General features: G+C 36.9%; 1 protein-coding gene across 5 annotated transcripts in view; it reads left to right on the top strand.

Moving 5' to 3' along the window:
• NTRK3 (neurotrophic receptor tyrosine kinase 3) overlaps positions 1–14,470 on the top strand; it is a 445,036-nt gene that overhangs the window by 262,072 nt on the left and 168,494 nt on the right. For all 5 annotated transcript variants that reach the window (XM_044665439.1, XM_044665438.1, XM_044665436.1 and 2 more), the window contains one exon: positions 14,093–14,281. In XM_044665439.1, the coding sequence (XP_044521374.1) occupies positions 14,093–14,281 (189 nt within the window). The remainder of the gene's footprint in view (positions 1–14,092; positions 14,282–14,470) is intronic.

Below are 14,470 nucleotides of genomic sequence, written 5' to 3'. Positions count from 1 at the left end.
CTATAGATGAACATTCTGCAGTGATTGTCCTGAACTGGGCAGTCTATGAAAGCTTATGTCCCCTGTTGTGCTGTAACATTGAAGACACTGAACCTTTTGTCTTTTAGTGTAATTTGGTACATTTCAAATAAAAAATCATTTATTCAGTAATTACTTTGTTCAGAAATTTCTACAGGGGGGAATATAAAGACTGAATGACATGTTCTTACTCTCCTGAAACTTACCACTTTGCCCTTCATCTCTTCAAATGTACCAGTCACTCATTTAGGATCATGGAGGCCAGCAAACCATAAATGATTTCAAGATAACTTTGTGATCCTTTACCACCCAATGTATAGGGTTTTAAAGACCACAAAAGTCAAATTCAAAATAGTTTTTAAAAAATAAGTTTCTTTGTTAGAGTAGGGATGCCAAGCAAATTTCCATAATATCAGGCGACTATGTAGAATTTCTCAGGGTTCACATACCCACTGCCCAGCCCCCCACATATATATTCAGCCATAAACAGAATTTCAGAATTGGAAGGGACCTCAGCGGCCATCTACTCTAACTCAATCAAATTCCTCTTTGCAACATACCAGGCAAAGCTTTTTTGCTTTAAGATTTACAAATTGGAAGACCCCACTAATTCCAGAGGTAGCCCATTCCACATTTTGGTAACCCTAATAATTAATAAAAATTCTCTTCTTGTATTCATAAATTTGCCACTTTTTAACTTCTACCCATCATTCTAATTTTTCTTTCTGTAACATAACTTAACAAGTCTATTTCTCTTTCAGTATAACAAGTCATGAATCTGGTCTCCTCCAGATTAAAATTCCCTACCTTCCTTAATCAATTATATAATTATTATTAATCATAATTATTAACAATAGCATCTCCAGGATCAGTATGAGGATAAAATGAAATAATTGTCAAGCACTCTGCTTACCTTAAAGAGCTATTTAAAAACTACTATGATTATTATTAATAATAATGTAATTATTTTAACAATAATAATAGTATTTATGTAGCACTTTATGATTGGTAAAGTATTTGACAAATATTTATTTTTATTCTTACAACAACTCTGGAAAAGAGATGCTAGATGGTGAAATTGAGGCAGATAATTGACTTTTTTGCAGTCAAACATTTAGTAAGTTTCTGGGGCTATTTTTGATATTAGGTCTTTCAGACTCCAGGTCCAGTTTTCTATCTATTGTGCCAGCTAGTTCTCCATATGTCATGAATGCAAGGCTCTTTATTGTCCATTTACTTGGGTAGGATATTCAAGGAAGACTAGTGTCTCTGGTTGAAGGTTTGCCAAGTTCTTTTCAGGACTGCTTTCTTTCTCTGATGTCCACCTGCCTCCCAACTCTCATCTGTCTGTGGCTCCAAAAAGCTGTAGCATGCACAAAGACCAAACCTGTCTTGGCAGGTGTTTTAAACCAGGCTGAGGGTAACAGACAGGCCTCAACCCAGTTGGTGAGTTAGAGGGGTATCTATCCCAGGCAGTGAAAACTTCCACCAGTGGCAGAGAACAATTTGTTCCAATGGCCATGAAGGCGACTGAAGCAGATCTGCATGAGCTCTTAGAGCTTGGTCAGACATTGAAGATGTCAGGGTCGTCCATTACATCTTAGGTCATAGCCAGTTGTCTTAACTTTTATCTTACTGCTTGACTTTGATGATTCTGGAAGAGAGAGTGAGGTTGACAACATTGTGATTTTTGTGCTTTACTTAAACCCAATTTATTCATGAGTCAAAAGACATCACCAGAGATGTCAATTTGGTCCTCTTTGAGTATGAAGGGTGACAACCAACCAATCAACCAACCTCTCCAGTTTATTAGTCATTATATTTATCAATCAATTAACAAATATTCATTAAGTCCCTCCTAAGTATTAGAAATTAATTCTAGTTGCTGGGGATACAAAGACAAAAAAAGAACGGAAATATCCCCTGTCCACAAGAAGTTTACATTCTTTCTATGTCTTTACTAAAATGTGGTACCCAGAATAGAACTGTCAACAGAGTCTAATAAGGTCAAAATATAGCAGACTATCAATTCCTTCTTAGGTGTTTGTCTCTCTTAATGCAGCTTAGGATGAGGTTATCTTAGCTGACATATTGTACTATTGCATCATATTAAGTTTGCAGAGTCCTCAAATCCTTAGGTTCTTTTCAGATGAACTTCTGTCTGGCTATGCCTCTTCCATTTTGTATTCGAGAATTTGGTGTGTGGAATATGACAGTAAAACTTTATGTTTATCTTGATTAAAATTCATCATATTAAATTTGGCCCAGTGGGCCTAAGATCTGTTTTGCCTCCTGTCTTTGCTGTCTAATGTGGCAGCTATCCTTTCCCAGCTGTGTGTCATCTGTAACTTTGCCAGGCATATCATCTGTTTCAGCAATGTCCTATGTATTGGCACATAGAATGGACAGAAATGGAACTTGTGGAACCTTGCAACTCATCTCTAGTACAAAAGGCAATGATGTAGCTAGGCTATTGGGGAGATACTTTTAGAACAGTCACATTAGGTCCTGAAGTGTGAATGATTTTATTTGGGAAACTACTGTTTGCTGATCACTCTCCTTTTTCACCCTCCCCAATCCCTTCTGTCTTAGGGTCCTGATAGACTTACCCATGGTCAACTGATAAAGGTCTTTTGTAGGATCTGGAAGGGCATCTTAAGGAATCTCTGGGCCATTGTTCTCTTTATTTTGAGGAGCTGTGCTAAGCCCATGTCTCTAATTAATTCCCCTGTGGTCATCATGTCTGATTTGAGCTCTCCTTGACACAGAAAAGCCCGATCTGTTAATTCTTATGATATTAATTCACTGTGTATGAATAGAATCCAGGAAGGGGATCCCACTATGTGTGATCTCTGAGTGTTAGCATGGAGACTCTATGCTGTCCTTCCTACTGTGAGAAAAGGAAAACAAATAAACACCTGTTGGAGCCATCAGGCTTTCCCTAATTACCCAATTTATCTATTAGTCTATGCTTGGAAGAACAAAGACCACTGAATGTCTCCAAATAACAACAAAACCCAACAGGTTGGAGAAGAGATTAATGGGAAGAGAGCTGTATACTCTTACAATTCTTATTCAAAAGCTTGAACTAAGTGAAAAGGCTTCAAGGTTTTTTCTATTTCTTTTTGTTTATTAGAGCCACATAATAAAGTAATTGTGCAATTAGAAATGGATTAGTGACAGGAGAGAAGCAGGGAGCAGGTAAAAGATGGTCTCTGTGTGTGTCGGGAACTCTGATTCAGAAGGCTTTACTCATTTTCTTGACCTGCTTAGCCTCTGGCAGCTTCAAGAAAATAGAAGACAACTCCCTAGATGTCTGAGGTTTTCTCCATTTTTCTTTTCTCCTTCAGTATCTTAATAAGATTCTGTGCTCTGTTTATTAAGATGGGAAGAAAAAGTGCTTCCTCCTTCAGGGCCTCCATGGTTCGTTAAGATTTTTGTTTTTGTCTTACTGTCAAAGATGCCTCAAAATATAGTGGACAAAAAAGAGGAAGCAAGGAAAGGAAAATGGTCCACATGGGTAAAAGCAATATTTTAGCTTTGTCATCTTTGTGGCGTTCCAGTAAACTACTGGGTTCTCTGCCTTTGAGGTGAATGGGCAATGGTATTGTGCTCAAATTAGAGTGCGTGTAGGAAGAAGGCAGTGGGTGGGCAGCTGGTTGAGCATCTCTGTGATGTGGTAACAATTTAGGAAAAACATTTATCAGTGTTGGGAGGTACCAAGATATCTATGTAGATTCAATCTGTCTAAAGATCTCTTAATGGACTTGCCAACCCTTTCCTCTTTCCTAGGTGGCAAATTCTAACCATTATAGATAGTACCAAATTGTGAGATTGGTAAAATATCTTTAACAAGTAGTAGATATGGAGCTTAGAATCGAATGAACTTTAAGTCCCATCCAAGTTTTTAAAGAAGATGAAATCTTCCAAATCACAGGAACTGTGTCACATCTTTTACTTCCAATGACTATGGAGATGCTTCTTGGATATGGATGTGCCTATACTCCTTAGCTTAATTGCTACTAAGCCTTGTGCTTTCATTCATTGGAAAGTCCCGATAGCCCTTTAACATCTATTCAGGTTATCAAAGGAAACCTTGCAAATTTAGAAACCAGTCAGTGCCAAACCAGTGCTACTCCCCAAGGGGTTTAATCATTTAAGGATCTGAGACTGAGAACTCTCCTTGATAAATAACATAAATAACATAAGCTATTTTCCTGGGGCATATATTTGGGTCATATACGACCCACCCCTCCCTTTCCCTAAGAACTGTTAAATCTGACGACTATTGTCCACTTTTGGTGATTCATGTAGGGATAAATGATACCACCAAAGGGAACCTAGAAAATATGGTTAAGAATTATGAAATCCTACCCAAAAATTTATATACTCTGGGGGACACAGGTGGTGTTTTCTTCACTGCCACTGTTTGAAAGTAGTGAAAGGCACATTTTGAGAGTGAACAGCTGGCTGAGAGGTTAGTGTCTGAGAATAGTGTTTTTATTCCTGATATTCCTTTGGAAAACAAAAGGCTACACCTAACAAGAGCTGATGAAAATAATATTTACCTGGAGACTTGCAAATTTAATTAGGTGGGATTTAAATTGAAAAAGAAAAAAGGAAGACAGAACTGTCCATATAGATCTGATGAGCTTCGTACCATACAAAGGAGTTGGTATGACACAAGGAGACTAGCATAAGAAAGGACCCGCAATTCACAAGAGATAATATTTGAGAAGGGAGATAGCAATAAAACACAGGATCTCATATATTTATATTTATATACAAATGCACAAAAATAAGCAATAAATTGGAATGAACTATAGAAAGTAGATTTGACTTTATGCATTTCATTGAGACTTGGTAAGATGGAACTTGGTAAGATGGAACTTGGTAAGAAAGATGGAACACATAACTGCCACTTGGCTCTGGAAAAAGTATAAATTATTCAATAGGAACAGGATAGATGAAATTTGGGGAATAATGGATGGCTGATAGGTATAATTCCTAAGATTTTACCACCAGTGATCTTTGAAAGATCTTGGAGAATGGGAAAATATTTGCATTTCTTCATTCTGGATCCCTTTAGCCATGAAACTCACTCCTCAGAAGTACTTTCTGCCCCTGGGTCCCCACCCTTTGATTGGAGGGTGATGGGCTCCCTCTAGAACTTCCATTTAAAAAGGGCACTTATGCCAGCCATTTCTTCTTTTCTTACCAGACTATCTGTACTCCTGTGTACTTCTGTGTCCCTCACACCTGCTCCTTATCAGAAACTTCTCTCTCTTCTCAGTTTCATTTTCTGTATTGTTTTCTCCATTAGGATGAAAGCTCTTGTTGCTATTGCTAGCATTTTTAAAACAATATTCCACAATACTGATGATAATGGGCATGCTTATTTCAATCCTGATCTTTTTTTTTTTTTTGAACCCTTGTACTTCGGTGTAGTGTCTCATAGGTGGAAGATTGGTAAGGGTGGGCAATGGGGGTCAAGTGACTTGCCCAGGGTCACACAGCTGGGAAGTGGCTGAGGCCGGGTTTTGAACCTAGGACCTCCTGTCTCTAGGCCTGACTCTCACTCCACTGAGCTACCCAGCTGCCCCCTAATCCTGATCTTTTAAGGAAGGTTAACACTTACTTCCCCATTACAGATAACTACTAATGGTTTTAAGTATAAACTTCTTATTCTAAGGAAAAAATCAAGTTACACCTAAGCTTTCAACTTCAAATTAAAATGATAAAAATGCGAAATGGCAAATGTTGGAGGAGGCATAGAAAAATGGGTACAGTAATACACTTTTGGTCGAACTGTGAATTGATTTAACCATTTTGGAGAATGATTTGGAATTATACCCAGAAAGAGTTATAAATGTGTATCCCTTTTGACCCAGCTATACCACTATTAGCTTTATTTTGTGAGGTGATAAGGGAAAAAGGGAAGGACTTATATGTCTTAAAATATTTATAATAGCACTGTTTGTGGTGGCAAAGAATTGAAAAAAATTGAAGATTTGCTCATCAATTGGGAAATGACTAAACCAGATTTGTTATATGATTGTGATGGAATACTATTGGACTGTAAGAAATGATGAACAGGTTGATTTTCTAAAAAAATGGAAAAGTCTACATGAAGTTGGGAAGAATGAAACTAGCAGAACCTAGAGAATATTATATACAAAGAGAAATATTGTCTGGAGAATGACTTGTACGTGTCCACCTCCAGAGAAAGAAGTAATTAATAGAAATAAACAAGACATAGTTTTACATATACATATATCTTTTTTTTTGTCAAATGATACTGTCTTTAGTGGGGAGAGGGGAGGGTGGGAAGGAGTACTGGGTATTTTAATGTATCAAATGAGCAAATAGACAAGTACATTTTTAAAATAAAAGAATGAAAGCTCTTTGATGGCAAGGGATTGTAGTTTTACTTGCATTCTATTCCAGGCACCGTTCCTGGTACATTGAGAATGTGCTGATTTAACTTTTTGCAGTACTGGAAAATGGCAAAGATTTAATCCTAGTTTAAAAAAATAATCAGTGTGGATTTAAAAAATTATAGACTAGTCCTGGTAACATTCTAGGACATCTTATTAAATTTATAAGTATTTATAAATAGAAGCAAGGGTCACTAAAAGCCAGAACTTAAAAAAATAAAAAAATATGTCATGCTAGAACATCTAGATTTCCCTTTTATTTCCTTTGGATAGGTAATTAGATTGGTAGATGATGGGGATGGGGTAGAAATATATTTCAGCAAAGTATATGACAATATCCCTTACACTATATAAGATGGAGATACATGGGCTAGTTGGATGAGTTTGGAATTGATTCAATGACCTGACCTAAAGAGTAGCCATTAATTATTTGATGTGAGCTTTGAAGGAGGTCTCTAATGTAGTTCCCTAGGGATCAGCCCTAGGTCTAGTGTTGTTCATCATTTTTATTAATCACTTGGATAAAGGCATAGACAACATGTTTGCCAAAATTTCCACTGACTTAATGCTTGGAAGGATATCTAATATATTAAATGATAAAATCTGGACCAAAAAAAGATTTTGGCAGATTAGAATGATGGAGTGAATTGGATAAGATGAAATGTAATATGGATACATATCAAATTCTCCAAATGGGTTGACAAAATCATCTTCATGAATACAAAGTGGAGGAGACAGAACAAAGCAACAGCTGGACTAGAAAAGAACTGGAGGTTTTAGTGGGTCACATCAACAGTGTCAATCTCCTAATAGTATGAAATGACAGCTAAAAAAACTATCACTATCCTATGATGGAATATGAGAAAGTGTTTAATATGAGAAAAGTAATATTTTTGCTTTTTTGGACTCTGATAAGGCCCTATCTTGAGTACTGCATTTTGTTCTAGGTATCTTAATATAGGAAAGACAAATTGTAAGAGGTCCAGAAGACGGCAATGAGTGTGGTGAGATGATTGGAGAACATTTATATGAAGATTAAATGAAGGAAATGGGAAAGTTTAACTTGTGAAAGGGAAGACTTGAAAGAAAGGGCAACAAAGCTGTGTTCAAATATTTGGAGGGCTGTTGTATAAACAAGGACTGGAATTGTTCTGTTTGACCTTAAAAGTATGAACTAGTAAGAATGATGGGATGAAGTTTCAGAGAGGCAGATTTTAGTTTTATATAGAGGTGAAACCCAACTTCCTAACAAATTTAAGCACTGTGCCAAAGTAGAACTGGCTGGTTTGGGAGATGGCAAGTTCATCTTCTCATTTAAAGTCTGACTTAAAAGTTAAATGGATGATTTAGGAGATGTGCAAGGAATATTTGTTCAGCTACAGATTGGACCAGTTGGCCTTTGAAAGTCCTTCCAGGTCTTGGGTTTGTGATTCTGTGAAGGATGTATTGAGTGCCTCCTATATGCTTTCATTTTACTAGGTATAATGGGAAATAAGGAAGACGTTATGCATTGATAGATGCCCAGGGAGCATGTAGTGTAGTGGGAATTGTAAGATAAAACCATGTGAATCAACAGCAAACAATATATTATATGATAAAGGCAACATGATATAGTGAAAAAATCCAGACTGAGAGCTAAGAAATATGAATTTAAGAATGTGGATTTGCCTCTAAGTAACTGTGACCTCTGATTGAATGCCAGCTTTGTTTCTAACTTGCTATGTGGCTAGTCACTTAACTATCTGGGCTACAGTTTCCTGACCTGTAAAATAGTGTTAAGGCATGGATTTCTTTTTTTTTAAATTTTTTTATTTTTAGAAAAATTTTCCATTGTTATATGATTCATGTTTTTACTTTCCCCTTCACCCCCTCAAATCCCCCCCCCATAGCTAACTCCCATTTCCACTAGTTTTAACATGTGTTAAATCAAGACTTATTTACATATTATTGATAGTTGCATTGGTGTGGTCTTTTTGGGTCTACATCCCCAATCATGTCCTCATCAACCCAAGTGTTCAAAGCAGTTGTTTTTCTTCTGTGTTTCCTCTCCTGTAGTTCTTCCTCTGAATGTGGGTAGCATTCTTTTCCACAAATCCCTCAGAATTGTCCTGGGTCATTGCATTGCTGCTAGTACAGACGTCCATTACATTCAATTTTACCACAGTGTATCAGTCTCTGTGTACAACGTTATTCTGGCTCTGTTCCTTTCACTCTGCATCAATTCCTGGAAGTCTTTCCAGTTCACATGGAATTCCTCCAGATTATTTTTTCTTTGAGCACAATAGTATTTGTCACCAACATATACCACAATTTGTTTAGCCATTTACTAATTGAAGGGCATACCCTTGCTTTCCAGTTTTTTTGTCACCACAAAGAGCACAGCTATAAATATTTTTGTACATGTCTGTTTATCTCTGATCTCTTTGGGGTACAAACCCAGCAATGCTATGGCTGTATCAAAGGGCAGGCATTCTTTTATCGCTCTTTGGGCATAGTTCCAAATTGCCATCCAGAATGGTTGAATCAGTTCACAACTCCACCAGCAGTGCATTAATGTCCCAATTTTGCCACATCCTCCCTTCTGTCTCTTAGCCAGTACCATATTATTTTGATGATCACTGCTTTGTAGTATAGCTTAATATCTGGTACTGCTAGGCCACCTTCCTTCATGTTTTTTTTTTCCCTTATTTCCCTTAATATTCTTGATATTTTATTCTTCCAAATAAACTTTGTTATAGTTTTTTTTCTAATTCAGTAAAAAAGTTTTTGGTAGTTTGATAGGTATGGCACTAAATAAGTAAATTAATTTGGGTAGAATGGTCATTTTTTTTATGTTAGCTCATCCTACCCGTGAGCAGTCCATGTTTTTCCAATTGTTTAGATCTAGTTTTTAATTGTTTGGAAAGTGTTTTGTAGTTGTGTTGGTATAATTCTTGTGTTTGTTTGGGTAGATAGATTCCAAAGTATTTTATATTGTCTAGGGTGATTTTAAATAGTGTTTCTCTTTTTACCTCTTGCTGCTGTGATGTGTTGGAAATATATAGAAATGCTGATGATTTATGTGCATTTATTTTGTATCATGCAATTTTACTAAAGTTGTTGATTATTTCTACTAGCTTTTTAGTTGATTATCTAGGATTTTTTAAGTATACCATCATATCATCTGCAAAGAGTGATACCTTAGACTCCTCATTGCCTATTTTAATACCTTCAATTTCTTTTTCTTCTCTAATTGCTACTTCTAGTGTTTCTAGCACAGTGTTAAATAATAGAGGTGATAATGGGTATCCTTGTTAATAATAATAATAAGGCATGGATTTCTGAAGCATTCATTTTTACGATGTACCACCCTCTCATCCTAGACTTCCGTAAATACTTTATTCTGTATGTTGAAATGTGATAGTCTGTATCTCAGCATCTTATTTGTATTAGCATCCTATCATTCTGCTTATCAATATGTTCCATGAAGCTTGGAACCCTGTCACCATCCCTTGCCTAAATTTTTTCTTTCTTGATACCTGCCATAGTGCTATGTATGACAAGAAGTGCTTATTTTATGTCTGTCAAATTTAACTGAAGTGAATTAATAGAAAAAGGAAATGAGAGGGGTTTAATTCTCTAGAAGGCTGAGCCAGGTGATCTTAAGGTCCTTTCCTGTTCTAATTTTAAAAATTTATTTGGCTGAGAGAGAAAATAGGTAGGGGTAGGGGTAGGAGAGAGACTAGGAAAGAATGTCAACAGGAAAACAGAAATACATTCACAACTCACAGAGGATTCCTCCAGAGATACTTAATATAGAAACAGGACTAAAAGGGACCTTCAGATGTCATTTGGTTCATACCATTGTATTCCACCAGGATTGAAGTGCATCAAATAAATGGCATGTTCCTACTATTAGACTTTCAGAAGAACAGTGCCTTCTTTCATTCATCAGGCCTGTGCATTATCTAAGAAGATTGTTTAAGGGGCAGGTTTGAAATGGATTTCTAAGAAACTGATTTTATTGCTGGGCAAGACATTATTACAAGCATTTAGGCAACAATGTATTGCAGCTGTTTCACATAATCTCCGACAGATTCAAACATTTGTCATGTCCTTAGCCAAGCTTTCTGATGCTTGTTGGGTAAAATGGAGGACCAGCCATTACGCTGCATTTCCTTTCTCAAAGCTTTACAGGTACCTTTCCTTCTTTCCTGAAATTTTGCCCACCACTTTGTCAATAGGAACTATTTTCTCCATTATCCTTGACAAGTTGGCATTGGATTTTTGCAATGGAAACATTTTTTGAGTCTAAAAACTAAATCACAGCACGTACTTTATCTGGTGTCCACGTGTCTAGCAGAGTGGCCATTTTTAACTAAGGGTTCACAGAGTTACAAACAATTCCAGCTGGTACACTTTACAGTGTTGCCACACATGCCTATCAAAATATTGTACAACCAACAACACTGTTGGGTGGTGTGTAATACTCTGGTAATTAACCTTATAAGCTTCCTTTTGGAACAGCCTTTTAATCCTCTCCCCCTATACCCCACACTGGGCCTTTCTCTTTGACTGGATTTGGGGGGTAGGGAATGGGAGTAGAAAAGTTTACGGTGTCACCTGAGGCAATTGGGAAATCTGAATTGATGCATCCAGGACTCACACCAGACTTTTGTTGTCTTTAGTCTAATATTCTTCATTTGGCCGTTGGTGGCTTGGTGGGCATTTTCATAGAGTCGCAGGGTTATAGAGTTTGAAGGAACCTTAGAGAAGTCTCACTCCAATCCCTGCCTGATGTAGGACATCCCTCTACAAAAAATCCTGACAGGTGGTTTTGATAGCTCTTATCATTCCTCTTCACCTGTCTCTGGGTTTTATCTGTCTCTTTCCTTTGTGCTGTACATTTGTAGTTTGGGGGTCTGGGTGAATGATTATGGGCAGATGAGGAGGAATAGAAAAGAGAAAAATCAAGAAATGACAGCCTTCAGCATAGTGATGATAACATTTTAACTTGAAAATTATTCGTCTTTGTTTCCCCCAAAGCACCGAGCACAGTGTTTAGCACATAGCAGGTGCTGGATAAATATTTGTGGAAAGAAGGAAGGAGCAAGGAAGATTGACTGAGAATAAATTGCATAGTTCATACAAATATAACAATATGCAAATGAGATGCAAACCACATGCAATTTTTAAAAGTGCTTTGTGCATCTTTCCATCTTCCCCACCCTCCCATCAGAAAAATCCTGGGGAGACAAATCATAAATTTGCTTCAAATCCTTTTTGGAAGAAGTAAGGGTATACATTTAAAAGAAATAACAATAATATCTTATGTTTTTATAGAGTTATTTGCATGCTTTTGGAGATATCAATTTGCCTTCACAAATTCCTTGTGAGTTAAGCTAGGGCAGGTATCCCTATTTTTAAGGATATTTTATATTTTATAAAGAAAGAAACTGACTTAGAGAGGTTAAATGATCTGTTGAGCTCATGGCGAGGAAGCAGCCAAACTTGGACTGGAAACCAAGTCCCCTGACTCCTAATCTGGTGCTCTTTCCAGCACACTTTATTTTTATCACTACTAAGTTTTATCTCATTAGATCTGGGCTATCATTCTAACCTTGATTTGAGCCATCATTCTAGCTTGTCAAGATTTTCTTGGTTTCCAATTTTTTCATATAGCACATTAGCTGTCTCTTCTAGATTCGTGTCATCTGCAAATTTGATAACTGTGCTATTTAAGTGTTCATCCAAATCACTGATAAAAAATGTTGAACAGAATAAGGCCAAGGACAGAGCCTTGGAGCACTCCACTACAAACCTCCCGCCAGATTGAAATGAATCATATGAGCAAGAGTATTTTTTTTAAAGTCTAGTCATTTAAGCAGTTTGAATTCACTCAACTATACTCTCATCCAGGTCACACAACTATGTGTTTTTTAAAAAAGATTTTAATGAGAGAATGAAGTATAATGATGGCATTACCCTGCTCAACTTATCTAATTCATTGTCCCAAAAGGAAATGAGATTAGTCTGGTATGACTTGTTCTTGATTAACTCATTCTTAGTTAAAATGATCCCTACTTCCCTTTCCTGGTATTTATAAGCCACATTATTAATCAATCAATCAATGATTGATCTTTTTAATAATGAAATCTAGAATCTTGCCAGGAATTGAAGTCAAGCTCATTAGGATTACATCAATTCAACCTTTTCCTTTTAAAAAAATTGGAGTCTTTGCCTCTCTCTATCCCCTACTCTCTCCATCTCCCTTTGTCTCTTTTTTTGACTGTCTTTCACACACAAATACACACACACACATCTCAAAAGAAGCTCTGCAATTTTATTTATATTCACAAGTTTTCTCAGTACCTTTGGATATATAGTTCATCATTGCTAACTGACAAACTCATAAAGGACAATTAAGTGTTCTCTTAATATTTTCCCACCTTTCTTAGTTTTCAATAGACTAATTATCTATTTTTATCTTATCATTTTTTTGGAGAAAAAACAGAAGCAAAATGGGAATTGAATATTTCTGCCTCCTTTCTTAGTAGTTATTATTATACAACTCACTCCTCTAAAGTCCTATCATTTCTTTGATTATTCTCTTACCTCTAACATAAATGTTGAGTAAAACCCCCACAAAGGCCTTTTTGGCTAATACAAGTCTTAGCTTATTTTACTTTTAGTATTCCTGACATTGTTATTAAAGGACCCTACCATTCTTTTGAATTTGTCCTAAGGACAATATCCTTGATTGGATATAATATTATTTGACTTTTTTTTTTAAATAAAGAAGCAACTAGGAATAAGGGAAGGCAGACTAAGAAGACCTAGATTCAAATCCCACCTCTGTAACTTACACTTGTGTGACTCTGGGAAAGACATTTAACTCTCCATTTCATTTTACTCATCAGTTAAGAAAAGGGAGTTGGATTTGATGGCCTCTAAGGTTCCTTCCAATTATAAATTTATGATCCTATAAGAACTATGATTTTCATATCTGAATTGGTCAATAAGTCTGAGTTACCCTTCCCACCTTTTTATTTCCTTATCAGAATCATTTGTTTTTTGTCAATTGGAGAGCACTTTTCGGTAATGTATTTAGTTTAAGTAGATTATTAGGGGAGTGAGCTACACTTTTCAGTATTTCATGGCCATGGCATTTCTTTTAATGTAATATAACTTGATGGCTGCAGTAATGGTTTTTCATTTCTTATTGTGATATAGACTTCCTGTTTCCTGATTCTATTCCTCAGTTTGAGCCACTGTGAGCAGTATCTGAGGATCAATAGAGGCTTTTCATAGAGTCTTTCTGTCCTCAGACAAATGGGTAGTGTAATGGGGACAATGCTGTTCTTAGAGGCAGGAAAACCTGAGTTCAAATCCTTTGTGTCCCTGGGCAAATCATTTAATCTTTTCCAGCCTCGGTTTTCTATAAACTGGGAATAATAATAACATCTACCTCTCAAGGTTGTTGTGAGCATCAAATGAAATAACATGGGTGCTACTTTGAAAACCTGAAGAACACTAAACAAGTCTTAACTGTTATTACTCTAGACACATGAGAAATGTATAGCATATGAGTGGGGGGCAGATAGCAGGAGCTAAGCCTTGACTGATGATCCTTTTTCTTTGTGTTATGACTTGGGCAGGTCCAGTGGCTGTAATCAGCGGTGAGGAGGATTCAGCTAGCCCACTACACCATATAAACCATGGAATCACCACACCCTCGTCGCTGGACGCCGGGCCGGACACAGTGGTGATTGGCATGACTCGAATCCCTGTCATTGAGAACCCTCAGTACTTCCGACAGGGACATAACTGCCACAAGCCGGACACATGTGAGTACTCCAGTAGGAGGGTTCCCTTTTGGAGGGGGATGGGGCTAGTCTGGCCAAAGATCCAGGATTGGGGAATTCTTGAACTAGAAATTCATTCTTTGCCATCTACCACTTCCTGCCCACTTCCAAATAGGCTCTCCCTGCTTGGCTCTGGAACAGATGTGAGGGAAAATCTCTATTGTGTTCCAA

This window comes from Gracilinanus agilis, chromosome 2 (genome assembly GCF_016433145.1).
Source record: "Gracilinanus agilis isolate LMUSP501 chromosome 2, AgileGrace, whole genome shotgun sequence".
NCBI lineage: Eukaryota > Metazoa > Chordata > Mammalia > Didelphimorphia > Didelphidae > Gracilinanus > Gracilinanus agilis.
Note: the sequence above shows the minus strand (reverse complement) of the source record. Positions and strands in the feature narration are given on the sequence as shown.